The 16379-nt window shown below is 45.8% G+C and overlaps 1 protein-coding gene across 5 annotated transcripts in view; it reads right to left on the bottom strand.

The window, feature by feature from the left end:
- Window positions 1-16379, bottom strand: part of ACTR3B (actin related protein 3B) — a 79090-nt gene that overhangs the window by 44196 nt on the left and 18515 nt on the right. For 4 of the 5 annotated variants that reach the window (XM_042249053.2, XM_060415218.1, XM_015095460.3 and 1 more), the window contains 3 exons: window positions 13268-13323; window positions 1498-1622; window positions 690-800 (listed from right to left, as the gene is read on the bottom strand). In XM_042249053.2, coding sequence (XP_042104987.1) covers window positions 690-800; window positions 1498-1622; window positions 13268-13323 — 292 coding nt within the window. The remainder of the gene's footprint in view (window positions 1-689; window positions 801-1497; window positions 1623-13267; window positions 13324-16379) is intronic. The other variant, XM_015095463.3, reaches the window with a different exon arrangement.

Here is a 16379-nt window from a genome sequence, read left to right as displayed (position 1 = left end):
GCCTCGTGGGAAAGCCTCGAGGGAAAGCCACAGATCCCTTGATCCACGCAACGGGAAGCGTGACACTGCTGCTACAGCTCGGGAGGAAAGCAGACGTGCATGCCCCCACTCGAGACGAGGACTGACTCCCCTGTGGAGACTCCAGAAGTACCCCAAGATCCATGTCAGCACTGGAGAGGAATCCTCAGGTTCCGGCCCCGACTCCACACAAGGTCTTAGGCCCCAGCATCGACTGGAGAGGAATCCCGAGAGTCCCCCTAGCAATTCGCATGGGGACTGGCCTTTCCTGAGGCCACCAGAGCGGGTCCCTGAGGTCCCCGTCATAACTAGAGAGCACCTGCCGCAACTCGAGAAAATCCAGGAGGTTCTCCCCTCCAGGCGAGATGAGGCCCATTTCCGCTGAGGCGTCTCGAGGCTAATCACACCTTCCACCTCCCATCTCTGAGCTGCTGAAATAACCAGCCCTGGAGCGGCCTGAATCTGGCCTTCCCATTTTGTGAGACAATAGGCCCCTTTTGGTTCTAGACATTTTTGCTGAGCCTTCTGTCATTTACCCAAAAAGTACCCCGATTCATACAAACAGTTTCAGCAGGAATTTAAAACTCCCCAGGGAAGAATGAAACTTGGACTTAAAATCTAAGCAACTTGGAATTTACAGGGATATATTCTTCTTAGTTCCAGTCACTCACCATTAAAAAATAATGATCCTCAGGTTCAGCTCGAAGATATTTAAAAATCACTTGTTCCATGAACCTTTCCATCAGATCCCAGTCTTCAATTATTCCATGTCTTATTGGCCACTAAAGCAAGAGAAACCAAACCACGTTCATATCAGTAAGAGTAATAGTTTAACAACCGCACTGGCCCAGGAGAGATGGAAGAGACCCAGTTATTAGAGAAAACAGGGCCTTTGCATGGAGAGAATGTTAACTTACATAAAGAAGTAACAGGCATTTTACCAGAAAGACTGTATCAGATCATTGCTTATATTCTACTCCAGCCAGCCATTTCTAAGCACAGAGAATCGTCTGAACCATGGGACAGGTAATAGACGGGAACGTACAGCTAGCCTACCCCACCGTTTGATCTGTGGAGTTTGTACGGTTTCTTTTTTAGAACAAATGTCTAGTTAAATAATTTTAGTGCTTCTTTTTCAACTGATCAATCTACAGCTTCCCACACATGGCCGGGTATTTAGTCCACCTGCAGTATCCCATGGGGGCAGACCTTCGCTTCCTACGTGGTCCAGCATCCCGGGTCAGTTCTGCATCCTGGGGCTGTGTGAGTTCACCTGCTCTCCCACATCAGAAACATCCGAGTCAAACCAACAACAAAAACCTGTTTTCCAACAGAAGAATAAAACGCACTCCGCCGCTCACGGGCACTGTCCCCACACAGAGCAGCCCTCTGTATCGCCTGTCCCGCTGCCCTGTCCTGGCTGTGCTCTTACAGGGGGGTTTACCCTGGCAGTGTCTGTGCGCTCACAGCGCTGTTTACCTTGGTGGCGTACGTGGGTTTATCTATGGCTTCATCCCCTATGAAGAAGTCCAGGTCGTCAACACCCCTCAGTACCCTCCTCTGGGCTTGGTCGACCACCTTCGCCGATTCTCTGATGGCGATACCTGAGGGAAGACAGCACAAAGCGTCCATCACCACACACGCTCATTCCAACCATCAAGAAAGGATGACATAGTCCCTATGCGTGTACAAGCGAAATCTCAACGTTAGGGTTCTATTTGGGGTCAAGCGTGCTCACAGAGGAGCACATAAAGTAATACAGAAACAAGCTGTTAGGTCCCAGCATTATTTTCAGCAAGGCACAAAGGAACTTAACTGGTTTACTTTCAAAGCTGACAAAAGCTGTACTGCTAAATTTCTTAGTTTCATCTGAAAAAAAAATCCCTCAAGATAGTAAATGAAATGTCCATGGAGTTATCAAATAGGTGCCAAAATTTAAAATATAGAAAGAGACAAAATTTTAAATATTTTAAGGAGTACACTGAAAAATGACTATATGCTCTCAAGTCATATTCATAAAGCTCTATCTCAGATTTAAAATACATTTTTAGTATTGTTACAAAAAAACCTGACTTCTCATTAAAAGAAAAACCAAGAGTTTGCTAATATCTGACAAAAGAAAACTACAATAATCAAACAAATGTATTATGTAAAAATATTAATGACTTTTTGGAAAAATTTTAATAAGAGCTTAACCTTGATATTTAGAAATATACTTAATAGTAAATAATCATATAAAACTTAACTCCAGAATTTAACATCTAATGTGGAAAGCCTTACAAAGATTCAATTTTCCATTTCAATTCCTAGCCCCTGGTTACATTCTGAATTCCTATAAACTCCTCTTCATCAACTTTATTCCAAAACAAATTAGTAAACACATATAGTACTTTTTAAAGGTAGACTATCTGAAATCCCCAATTTATTTACAAATGAAGAACAGCAACAAAGCTATGGGAGTGAATTTTAATCCTTTTCCTCAGAAAGGCATCTTCAAGTAACAGCCTCAAAAGCAGAAAAAAAAGAGGACAGAAGTCACTGTGCCCGCCTCCTTTTCTCACTCCAACCCACTGCCACATTGAGCCTTCAAGTTATGAAGGGTGGCATGCATCTGAAGCACCAGAATTTTCTGCAGGACACGCTGGGGACTGAGCTAGAGAAGGCATTCGGGTGAGAAGCAGTGAGCCTGTCGGGGCCGCGAGGCTGAGAAAGGGGCCAGAAGAGTCCGGAGGGCCAACGCTCACGAAGGCGCCTGCCGAAACACGCACAGCCCACCTGTGAACCCCATGCACCAGCACACAGCACACAGACACGCCGTCACCCAGGCACCCGCGGCATCCCAGAGGGCCCCACGAGCGCCCCGCTGGAGACCCCAGAGCTCGCGACCAGGCGGCGCTGCCAGCGACAAACTTAACCAGGCCTGAACCTAGAATCCCACCACCAAGTCAGCATCAGAGACTGCAGACACACAAAGGCACAAAGACTCTCCAATCATGACACCATGGGCAATCTATCTAACGGAAGAAAAACCACCACCTTAAAGAAAAACACGCTAAATTTAGTGAGGATGAAGCCACCGCATTCAAAACTTTATGCAACAACAAAGTATGTCTTATCCCTCCCCAAAGCTACACGCAAGTACTCTGACCCCAAATTACAAAGGACCAATGTTTTAGTGGCCCTTTGCAACAACAACAAAACCATAAAGTGTGCTTCTAACTGTGATACAGAAGTACCCGAAGTCATGAAAGAGAGGGAAGGTGGGTACACAGAGCTTATATTCAAAATCTTTCGTTCATCCCTATGCAAAGCAAGATGGCCCAAACAGTCCTTGTGAACATGATGGAGAAAAGCGTCTGGAACAGTGGCTATCAGTGAGAACCTCTGCGTGTTCTTGGAGTATATATACGTGACTCATCACAGAACACAGATCTAAGTAACCCACAGCTTTCTCCAGCACACCAAAGCTCACTAAAGGACCCTGACTTGGGTGTAAACAGAGAGACAAGAAGTGTGCAGCAAACACTGAGATGTAGGACAATAAATATAACAGATAACAGGGTCAACACCTAGACCTTCCAGCTGGTTACGGGCATGTGGCATCTCCATGTGACGAAATACCATGAGGTTGTGAAGAAGAGCCAAACAGTCCTCCATGTGTTAATCCACAAGGTTCACTAAGGTGGAGGGTCATGAGAAAAAAAAGAAAAAGCAAGGTCCAAAATGGTATCTGTGGAATGCCACCACTTGGGTACACATGTCTGTGAATATTAATATTTGCTGGTACACGTAGGGTTAACTTGGGAAGGAAGCACAAGAAACCAGAATCATTAGCTGCCCATCTAAGAGGGCACTGGGCAGGAGAAAGTGAATTTTCACTGGACATTTTTAATACCATTTAACGTGTATGTCACACGACTGTACTGCCCATCCAGTTCAGTTCAGTTCAGTTGCTCAGTCCTGTCTGACTCTTTGTGACCCCATGGACTGCAGCACACCAGGCTTCCCTGTCCATCACCAACTCCCAGAGCTTGCTCAAACTCATGTCCATCAAGTCGGTGATGCTATCCAACCATCTCATCCTCTGTCGTCCCCTTTTCTTCCCACCCTCAATCTTTCCCAGCATCGGGGTCTCTTCAGGTGAGAAAGTTCTTTGCATCAGATGGCCAAAGTATTGGAGTTTCAGCTTCAGCATCAGTCCTTCCAATGAGTATTTAGGACTGATTTCCTTTAGGATTGACTGGTTTGATCTCCTTACAGTCCAAGGGACTCTCAAGACTGTCCAACACCACAGTTCAAAAGCATCCAAAATTCATTAAACTTGGAGTTCTGCTTCTGGAAAGATGGAATAAACATACTTTTCCCTACTCCTCTCTCTAAGCACTGCTGGAATGACTGGACTTTATGTTTGAAAGAAACATAAAAATGCTGAGGGGTGAAGCGGCAGACTGCCTGGGGACCCCAGGACCCGAGGACCAAGACAGGGGTGACTTCCTGGGTCTCCTTTGTCCCATAGACACACTGGCTGCCAGGGAATCCAACCACCCAGAAACACCAATGGGAGCAAACAGAACTGGTCCCCAAAAGCCTGCTCTCTCGAGCCAAAAATGATGAAAGGGGCAGTGGCAACATACCACTCCCTGACTCCAGTCAAACACAACAGAAAAACAAACCCCCACATACAGTGTAGACACCACACCGGAGGCAGGGCTCAGCGCACCCCTCCAGCTCACACTGGGGTTCCATCAGAGAAGGCCCAGTGGAAGTCAGCACTGCCACCCCTGCCCTCCCAGTGCATGGTACCTGCAGAGGCCTGGGGGGGGCAGTGCCAAACTCCTGCCCTCATTCAGCAGTAGCATGCAACCCCTCCCCAAATGATTGTCAACAAAGGCCAAGAGGAAAACCTGAACTGGAACCCCAAACAAGCATTAACAAGGGGTATCCCCCTTTTCCTGCTTGAAGCACCACCAGAAATGACTTGCTAAAAGCTAAGAGTTAAGTTAGAACTGGAATCTCATAATAACCAAAACGTCCAGGTTTAAAAAAAGAAAAAAATTTCTCCCCATAGCAGGAACCAGGAATATCTCGAGTGAAAAAAGAAAGATGACCCATAAAGCCAACACCGAGATGGCACAGATAACAGAATCAGCAAACGACTTTAGGAGCCGCCACAGAACGTTCCAGGGAGCAACTACAAACACATCTGAAACAAGCGAAAGAAAAGGAGCTCACAGCAGACAGAAGATGGAAAGACAAAACCACACAGAGATTTTAGAGCCAAAACACACAATACCTGAAATAAAGCCTGCATACTGGCCCGGAAGAAGAAAAGGACGGGGAACAGATCGATGAACTCGAAGACGTAACGACAGAAACGGCCCAAGCTGAACAACGGAGAGAAAACACCCTGGAAAACAAATGACCGGGGCCTTTGGGATGTGTGGACTGGACAAAGGCAGATGTAACACTCATACACCCCGAGTTCCAGACAAGAGGAGAAAGGGAGGAGGGCTGGAAAAGCATCCAAAGAAAGGATCATTAAAAATTTGTCAAATCTGACCAAAAAAAAAAACAGGAACCGAAAGAAACCTACAGATTCAAGGCTGAGTAAACTCCAAAGAGGATAAACCCAGAGAAATCCACACCAAGAAACATTATAGTCAAACATCTAAATACTAAGGACCAAACAGAAAACTCTGAAGACCTCCAGCAAATCTGCCATCAGAATTCAGGGAGCTCAAAAGGAAACTGCATATTTCCAACTGCTGAGAGAAATGGCTGCTAAGAATTCTATATTCGGCAAAAAACCTCCTTCAAAGATGAAGAACAAATCAAGACACTCTCAGATGAACAGAAACTAACAGAATCTGTCACTAACATATCTACTCTAAAAGAATGGCTAAAGAAAGGTCTACACAGAGGAGAGATGATAAAAGAATCCTGGGACACCAAGAAGGAAGGAAAAATGATGGAGAGAACGAAAATACGGGCAATTACGATTACTTTCCTTCTCTTTTGTTTGCTAGACAGTGATTGGCAGTTGAAGCAAAAATTGTTAATGCTGATGTGTTTCTCAATGTAAAACCTTAATATAACAGAAAGCAGGGAGGGAAAAGAGACCTATCTTTATAGCAGATAAGGTTTCTACATGTCACTAAACCTGGTAAACGTCAGCACAATCAGACTAAGAAAAGCCGTGTGTGCATAAGAGCTAGGTATCTGACTCTTGTGATCCCGTGGACTGCAGCCTGTCAGGCTCCTCTGTCCACGGGATTCTCCAGGCAAGAATACTGGAGTGGGTTGCCGTTTCCTCCTCCAGGGAATCTTCCCAACCCAGAGAGCGAACTTGGGTCTCCTGCATTGCAGGCAGATGATTTACCAACTGAGCTATGAGGGAAGCCCATATAAGAGGTAGAGCAACCACTTAAAAACACACACACACACACACACACACACAGAGAAGCACTCGAAAACACCCCAGATAAGTCAAAATGAAATTCTAAAACACACTCAACGTAATCCATACAAAGTTAGGTAAAACAAAACAAAGAAATGAAAAACAGAAAGAACAGAACAGGAAAAGCACTAATCAATAATCACAATACATGTAAGTGGTTCTTTTTTTTTTCTTTCTTTCTTTTTGGTGGTACTGCACAGCTAGTGGGATCCTAGTTCCCTGACCAGAGATCAAACCCAGGCCCTTGGCGGTGAGAGCATGGAGTCCTAACCACTGGACCTCCAGGGAATTCATATAAATATAAGCTGCTTAAACACACCAGCTAAAAGACAGTTACCGGTCCAGGGGATTAAAAAAAAAAAAAAAGACCGGAGCTCTCTGCTGCCTACAGCTCTCTTCGACCATAATAATATACAGGTACACCTGGTTTCGGAGAAGGCAATGGCACCCCACTCTAGTACTCTTGCCTGGAAAATCCCAGGGACGGAGGAGCCTGGTGGGCTGCCGTCTATGGGGTCGTCAGAGTCGGGCACAACGGAAGTAACTTAGCAGCAGCAGCAGCAGCAGCACCTGGTTTCACGCACACTGCTCTGCTTCGTCTCCCACCAGTTGAAGGTTTGGGGCAACCCTGAGTCCAGCGAGCCCACCAGCGCCACCCTCCCAGCCACACTTCCTCACTTCAGGTCTCCGTGTCGCATGCTGGCGATTCTCACAGCATTTGCAAACTTCGCTACAGCAGTTAACAGACAGCAGTAATTTTAAAAAACAAAAATATTCAGTGTATTTCCCAAAAGAGTGTCATATATTTTACTAAACCTCCAAAGGATAATTCCTAACTTACATGAACTATTCTGAAGGACAGAAAAGAAAGCTAACAAACTCATTTTATAAAGCCAGTATAATTTTGATACACAAACTAGACAAAACTAGTACAAAAAAGGAAAATTATAGCCTAATCTCACTTTTGAACACATACAAAAATCCCAAATAAATATTTGCAGGTACAATTCATGTACTTGATATCTCATAACCATGTAGGGTTTATTTCAATAATGATAAAATACTATTCAACATTTAAAAATATATCAATGTAATACGTCATATTAGAAGTTTGAATGTCAAAACCACATAATTGTCTCAACAGATACACAAAAAGCCTTAAGGTCAACATCCATTCATAATTTTTTTTTTAATTTTAAAAACCTCTTTAGTAAACTAGGAATACAAGAACACTGTATTAACCTGAAAAGGCATTTCCATAAAAGCCTGCAGCAATCGCTCATGAAACACCAAAACCATTCTTTTTAAATTCAAAAAGACAAAAGCACCTGCCATCCCCTGTTGCAGTCACTGACAGGAGTTCTAGCCAGTGGAGCCAGATCAAGAAAAAAAAAAAAAAGAAGAAGCACTCGGATTGGAAGAGACAAAATAACCATTATTTGCAGTTAATACAACAGCTCACGTAGAAAACTTAAAAAGAACCTGCAGGCAATCAGAACAAACAGGACAGGACAGCAAGGCTGTCGGATTAAAAAACGACTTAAGAGATGCGGCAGCACTCCTACTGTGCCGGCAGTGATTAGAAATTTTAATTTCAAAAAAACATTCACAGTGAAAACATAAAGAAAGGTACCTAAAAATAAATGCAGCAAAAGCTATGTATGGGCTTTTTAATGAATACTAAAAAGCACAGGAGACAGAGATAAATAATAAAATACATATACCATATTCATGGACAGGAAAATTCAATGCACTGAGATACCAAGTCTTCCTCCAAATTAATCTACAAATTTAATGTGTCTCTAATCAAAATCCCATCATAATTTTTCATGGACTTACACTGATTCTAAAATGTACTGATAAAGACTAAAGTGAAAGTCGCTCAGTCATGTCTGACCGACTCTTTGTGACCCCTTGGACTACACAGTCCATGGGATTCTCCAGGCCAGAATACTGGAGCGGGGAGCCTTTCTCTTCTCCAGGGGATCTTCCCAAACCAGGAACTGAACCCAGGTCTCCCGAATTGCAGGCAGATTCTTTACCAGCTGAGCCACCAGGGAAGCCAGATAAAGAGTAAGGGTCTAAGAACAGCCGAGGGTATTTACCAAAGAAAAAGGAGGAGGAACCAGACCTACCAGATATAAAGAGACAGGCCAAAGTAACAGTATTTACAACAATTTATAAATGAATTTGGAACAGAGATAAACAAACGCACGAACGAAACGAAATAATACCAGAAGTGTTCCCCACCATGCAAGGTGCCTCAATACGGCTGAAGGGGCACTCTGCAACAAGTGGCGGTGGGGCAACTGGCCTTCCATTCGGAAAACCACTCTTCTCTCCCACACCGAATTCTTTTAAAAACTTTAGATTCCCTCAGAAGAAAACACACAAAATCTTTATGACATTGGAGTCCAAATGTATTTTTAATAGAAACAGATTATAAAAAGACTGAAAAACTGTACTACATGAAAATTTTTTAAAGTGCTAGTTGCGAACATGAATATATCAAGTTACATGTTGCTGTTTAGTTGCTAAGTCGTGCCCAACTCTTTGCGACGCTATGGACTGTAGCCCACCAGGCTCTGTCCATGGGATTCTCCAGACAAGGGTACTGCAGTGGGGTGCCTTTCCTTCTCCAGAGGATCCTCCCGACCCAGGGATCCAGCGTCTCCTACCACTGGCAGGTGTCTTCCTCACTGCTGAGCCACCGTGTTCAAAATTCTTATTTAAATCAAATTTGATTTGACTGTATGTGTTTAAATCATATGCGCTGCATTATAAATTCCCTTTGTTTGAATAAATGTTATAGTAAAAACATAAGGTAATAACACAGGAAAATACTTTGAGGTAATCAATTTTGCAATAACATGATACATAGGAAATTACCATGCTTAAAACAGTGTCTCAAATTTCTCAATAAAGGCTTTAAAATTGTATCTTAAAGAAAATAAAAAAATAATTTTAAAAAGATGTCATAAAATAGGAGAAGATATTTGCAAGAAATTGGCATTCAAAGGTTAGGATGTGCAGAACCAGAAACTGCCGTCTGCTGCCGATGGGCGCGGAGGTCAGCACAGGCTTCCAGTCCATACAGAAGAGCCACCCACCTGGCAATAGGTGACAAGGCCGAGGAGGTGGCACCTGAGTGACGACATGACCCCAATTCTCACTATGACTCCTGGGAAACCGGCACGTGCCGATAAGAGACTCACCGTGGCATTCTGTGCACCGGAGAAACCCGGAAAATGCCACAGTGCTGTGGATTCACGGATTAAGAATTCTTATCTAGCTCTGCACAGAGCAACACTGACACATCTTAAAATACAGACGGGTTTATTTTCCCCCCAAAAAATTCAGTGAAGTTATTTGCCCCATGATATCATTTTGGAAATGTTTAAACTCACAAAACAATATGAGAAACTGCCATTGCATCCTGCATCTGAGACATGAGGATGAAGCCTGGGCTGGATACAGCAAACATCCAGCAAAGGAGGGACAGCGGGAGGCCTGGAAGGGGGGGCAGGGGGGCGGGGCTGGCACTCGCTCTGATGCGCGTCTGCATTTACGTATTTACAGGACGCAACTGTGCTCACATCTGTTCTTTCTGGGTGGTGGGTAAATGGGTCTTTGTTATATAATCTTTTTTTCTTCCTTTTTTTTGACCAAAATAAAGGTTTTAAAGACATTCAAAACACAAACACATCTCTTGGCTCTGTCTCCAGTCTAGACCTTCCCCCACAGCATCACGCCTTTTCCCAGCTGCTTACGGGACCTGTACGCCTGACCTTCCACACACGGGACTGTCTGAAGTGCGCTCCGTGTCTCCTGACCCCTCCCGCGCCTCTCACGCCCTCCTTCCACGGGTGGGATCAGCACGCACACACGCGTCTGCCTGAAACTTTTCAATCAGGCTCCCCATTTCCCAACAACGTGGGGAGAAAAAAAAAAAGGTAGAGAAACCTTCCTTTCTTCAAACAATCAAGTGAATTCTGCACAGAAGCTCAAATACTGATAAATGAGATTCAGCAGGCCACCCTGGTGAAACGGGACAGGGCAACCTGCCTCTCTCTCTAGGCTGGGACAAGGCCCCTGGAAAGTGAAGATTCCTGGGATGCAAAATAAAATTACAGCTCCATTCTCCAGGTTCCCAGCCAGCTCTCCGGCCACCCTCTGCCTGGGGTGTGATGACCACACATCAGGGCTTGCCTCCCCTCTGCGCCCACAGAGCCAGGAAGCCCTGCTTCGGCATCTCTACACAGCCACGCACGTATACGAGCTCCACCTTCTCTCCCTGGAAGGCACCCTGTACCTTGAACTTCCACCGTGGGAGCAAAGCCTCTGTAACCAGGAACACAGTTCCAGTTCCCCAGGCTGGGAGAAGCAGCCCACCAGCTCCCCAAGGTACCTGAGGCCTGCTCTCCACCTGTCCCACCACGCTCCCTGCAACCCAAACACCTCGCGCTGCCTCCCAGCTTCTCTACCTCTTGCAACAAATTCAGCCGGTGACGTAACTCTTCCTCGCTGTCCATCTCCTTGACAGTTTTCTCTCTAGCTCCTGCCACTGCTGTTCTGACAGCACCAACCTGAGAGCTTCTGGACGGAAATCCTGCTAATAGCTGACTTCAATGCCCCTCTCTACTGGTGATGACAGGTCAGTGAGGCAGCCAACTGCATGCTGCTGACAACCTTATTAAAGCAAAAGGCGCAAGGTCAGCCTCTTGGAGCTGCAGCACTTAAGGTAAAAGCTAAGCTGCTCTGAAAAGTCAGCAAGCCCAGTTCCAATATATCAATCCAGCAGGCAATGGTCCAATTCTGTTGTTGCTTAGTCACTCAGTCCTGTCCCGCTCTTCACGACCCCACAGACTGTAACTTTCCAGGCTCCTCTGTCCATGGGATTCTCCAGACCAAGAATACTGGACTGGGTGGCCATTTCCTCCTCCAGGGGATCTTCCCGACCCAGGGATCAAACCCGTGTCTCCTGCATTGGCAAGGTGGATTCTTTAGCTCTGAGCCACCAGGGAAGCCCTGAACTGAACCGTGTCCCCTCAAAATTCCTATGTGGAAGCCCCAACCCCAGTGTGACTATATCTGGAGACAGGATGTCTCAGGAAGTAACACAGGGTAAATGAGGTCACAAGGGTGGGGCCTCAATTCCATGGGACCGGTGTCCTTATGTGAAAGGAAGAGACACCAGAGGTCTCCCTCTCAGCCATTCACAGAAAAAAACGGCCACGTGAGGACAGGGTCAGCGGCACCACCCGCGAGCGGAGGAGAGCAGCCACACGGGAGACCAACCCAGACGCGCCCAGATCTGGGATTTCAGAGCCGCCCGCCCCTATGCGATCCATTTAACTTCTGCTGTCAAGACATCCAGTCTGTGGTGTTCCGTTACGGCAGCCCTGGCAAATGAATACATCAAATCATGAATTTAGATGAGGATGTGGCAGACCCATGATGCCAACTGTCAGGGACGCCCCATCACGGAAATCAGGTACTGAGACCTAGAAAACCAAACTCATGATCGGTAATCCAGCAAGGACGGACCTGGAGTGAGGTGAGTTCTCAAGGAATCTGGGAGCACTTTCTGGTGGGCGTGAATACTCATCTCCACCAAAAAGGCCTTAGTCTCCCTCAAACGATACTCGTGACGAAATCCCCCCGGCTCTGCAGGGCTGTCCATGCTAGCGCCAGAGCCTGCGACTCAAACATCCTAAGCCCACAACCGCTGACCATTTCTAAGAGCACAACTTACCTGACGAGGGGCCACATTTAGGAGGCAGAACCTCACTCCTGCCTGACATAACCAGACTCTTCGGTCAACAGTCTCCAAACAATAACGCAGCAGTTACACAGTTTCAGAGAAGAATTCTGCCCTGGAGACGACGACCATGCGTAAAGAGTGGGCAGGGGCACGCTGGCCACAAGGTAAGGACGTTTCTTCCCCTAGCGTGCTCTACCGACTAAAACAGAACAGGACGCTTCCAAACACAGTAAAACAGTCACTGAGCCTCTCAGTTTAAAAAAAAAAAAAAAAAAAAAGCCCTTCAATAAAGGGAACAGTGTAACACAACAGATAACCCACCAAAGTGCTAAATTAGCAAAACTATACTTACTTAAAATTGCAATTAACCCTAAGGAACAGGCACACCTCTTGCAGGCAGCTCAGACATGTATGACCTAACGGACTGTGTGACTCCATTTGGAGACAGGCTGTCTCAGGAGGTAACACAGGCCAAATGAGGGCAACAAGGTCGTAAGGGCTACATTTAGGAGGCAACCACCCAAGCTGAAAAGTGAAAAGAAAGTGAAGTCGCTCAGTCGTGACTGACTTTTTTGCAACCCTATGGACTGTGTAGCCCACCAGGCTCGTCCATCCATGGGATTCTCCCGGCATGAATACTGGAGTGGATGGCCATCCCCTTCTCCAGGGGATCTTCCTGGCCCAGAGATCGAACCTAGGTCTCCTGCACTGCAGGCAGGCTCTTTACAGTCTGCGCCACCAGGGAAGCCCACCCAAGCTGAAATGTCACTGACTGTGACAAAGGACTGTATCACAAGAAAACCAGAGGGCTGGGGTGTATGCTGGGGGTGGGTGGGTGGCATGAGAACTAGGTGCCAGCCTAGTTGAGCAACTCTCCACAGCCAGATGAGTAACTCCCCAGGAACCAGAACGACCTTCTACAAGGAGATGGCAAGGAAATTAACACACCTTGAAAACCAGAATCAGAATGCTTACAACAGTTATGAGAAACACAACCCTTTATAAACCAAGGGCGGAGCTTTACTTACATGAAGGGATAATGAACTGTGGCTCTGTGTTGCCTGCGTAGCCAAGCTTGGTATACCTAAAAGCACAAAGTCATCAACACAGGTTTAGATAATAATACTCTCCTCTGCGTTCCATTAATGTCTTTTATTACGAGCTCTCCAAGTCCTAAAATATCAAGACTCAAAATACCCCCATGAAATTAAAAATAAAAATCTTGTGGTGACTAAGAATCAAACACTAAGTTCAGATATGCAAGCAGTTAACAAAAAGGTAAAAAACATGCTTGTCTCTACTGGAAAAACTGTTGCACACGTATATTCACACATACGTTACTTCTGTGTATCCCTAATGATTTTTAAGGTGCTTTCATACTCTTTTAACCTTTACAAGAATCCTACAAAGGAAGTAAATATTGTCCCCGTTTGGCAGGTGAGAAAATGCGAGGCACTGGGAAGTTAACTGAGCTGCCCAAAGCCAAACAGCCAGTGAACGGAAAAGAGAACCCACATCTCAACATGCGGGCTCTAATTCTAAAGCTGCCTCTCAGCAAAGTGTACTTACTTCACAAACTTCGTGAACTTTTAGGGGGCTCAGGAAATTATATAATTTTCTTAAAATGTCATGGCATATGTCTAGAAAAGCTACTGCCACCTCCTGAGAATATCTGACAGAAGCGTCTCTTTATCATCTCGGTGCAGAGCGAGCCCACTTTCTGTCAAGATGCTCTGTATGATGGATTCCAAAAGTCTTCACGAAAATGAATGCCAAAATACTACTATCTGTTCCAAAAGCACTTGCTAATCTCCTAAATATATTTTTAAAAAAAAGAAGAAAAAAAAGCAAAGTGGGGAGGGGGACCACCGCTCGGAACCATCTGCTGGAAATGCAACCCTGGAAACACTCCTGAGCGCCCCCTTCTCAGCAGGCCCCCAGCCCCAAGGGGTCAGGTCCAGAAAGGAGGCTTCATTCCTCAGTAATGCTTACAATGAACAGAAACACTTCCTAGCTGCGCTGAAAGTCACTTTATTAATTCATCTTATTTTATGAATTATTTCAAGATGCTTGATACCCAATTTTTTAATGTACTTTTATTCATTTATTTATTTGAAAAGTGTCAGTCGCTCAGTCATGTCTGACTCTGTGCAACCCCATGGACTGCACAGCCCGCCAGGCTCCTCTGTCCACGGGATTCTCCAGGCAAGAACACTGGAGTGGGTGGCCATTCCCTTCTCCAGGGGATCTTCCCGACCCAGGCACCGAACCTGAGTGCAGGAGACTCAGGGAAAGCGTTCAGGAGCCACCGGGAAAGCGTTCATCTGGTTCGCGGGTTGTCTTCGGCGCCGCGGGAGGGCCCTGCAGCTGCAGTGAGCAGAGGCGGCCCTCTCTGTCAGGGTGCAGGCTTCTGCCGCGGCCGCTTCTCCTGCTGCAGAGCACGGCCTCAGCAGCTGCAGCTCTCACGCTTAGCTGCCCTGCAGCCTGTGGGATCTTCCCGGACCAGGGATCAAACCTGCGTCCTCTGCTTTGGCAGGCAGATTCCCATCCACTGTCCCACCAGGGTAGTCCTAAATATTCTATGTGATTAAATCACTCCACATCTTAATAAACTAATGTTATGTTTTTTTCAATATATATTAACCATCTTCTAATTTTACTTTTTTTGAGCACACAGTAAATGAACAAGGTTTATGAAGACAAAAAAAAAAACAAAAAAAAGCAAGTCAACCCCACTTAAATCACGCCTGACTGCTCAGTCTCCAAGGATCTAAGGTCCTGGTATCATTAGGAGGTGGGCAGGGCCTGGCCCTGAGACCCATCAGGTCAGTTCCTAAAAGGCAAGACCCATCTGCGGGCATTCCCAGGTTCTATTCAAGGACACAAAACAAGTGGAAGTGCAAGACCTCCACTCCAGGGCTTGCCAGACCCACAAGGGACATCCAGACCCAACCCAGGGGGCAAGGACTTACTGAAAGGAAGGCAATATATACTGAGCTTCAAAAATCCCAGGCCATCCTCAACTGAACCATTTTTCTAGAAGTATATTTCAACTAACAAATATAAATAAACTAAATGATTGACCCAAGGCTAAAGAAGCCTCGAGAAGCTAACAAGCAGGCCGGGAATCACTGAAATCCCTACACCCACGTCTCTGCTTTCAATAGGTCACATGGCCCACTGATCCCAGGCCTTCCCAAAATTATACACCTTGTACATAAATAAGTCTGCCTTCCTACATGGATTAGAGTGTGAGTTGCAGGATGACCAGGACAGGGTCCTTTTTCTGGACTGTCTCCCACCCCTGGTATAGCCCTGACAAGTAGCAGACACTCCATAAACATCTGCTGAATGACTTCTCACCAGGTGTAAGAAGAGGTGACCACTGTCAAACTTCTGGGGAAGGAACCAGCATTTGAAATGGCAGGGCAGGGGGCGGTGCTAACAGTCAGAAAAACTGTTGGAACCAGAGAAGACCAAGTTCAGTGCAGCTGCTCAGTCATGTCCAACCCTTTGCAACCCCATGGACTGCAGCACGCCAGGCCTCCCTGTCCATCACCAACTCCCGGAGTTTACTCAAACCCATGTCCATTGAGTTGGTGATGCCATCCAACCGTCTCATCCTCTGTCGTCCCCTTCTGCTCCTGCCTTCAATCTTTCCCAGCATCAGGGTCTTTCCTAATAAATCAACTCTTCACATCAGGTGGCCAAAGTACTGGAGTTTCAGCTTCAGCATCAGTCCTTCCAATGAATATTCAGGACTGATTTCCTATAGAATGGACTGACTGGTTGGATCTCCTTGCAGTTCAAGGGACTCTCAAGAGTCTTCTCCAACACCACAGTTCAAAAGCATCAATTCTTCAGTGCTCAGCTTTCTTTATGGTCCAACTCTCACATCCACACATGATGGTAGACAAGTCAAGAGAGACCGGAGCAACAAGCAAATTTGGCCTTGGAGTACAATATTAAGCAAGGTAAAGGCTAACAGAGTTTTGCCAAGAGAATACATTGGTCATAGCAAACACCCTTCTCCAACAACACAAGAGACTACTTTACATATGGACATCACCAGATAGTCAATACCGAAATCAGACTGATTTTATTCTTTGCAACCAAAGATGGAGAAACTCTGTACAGTCA

The sequence above is a fragment of the Ovis aries genome, chromosome 4 (assembly GCF_016772045.2).
Source record: "Ovis aries strain OAR_USU_Benz2616 breed Rambouillet chromosome 4, ARS-UI_Ramb_v3.0, whole genome shotgun sequence".
NCBI lineage: Eukaryota > Metazoa > Chordata > Mammalia > Artiodactyla > Bovidae > Ovis > Ovis aries.
Note: the sequence above shows the minus strand (reverse complement) of the source record. Positions and strands in the feature narration are given on the sequence as shown.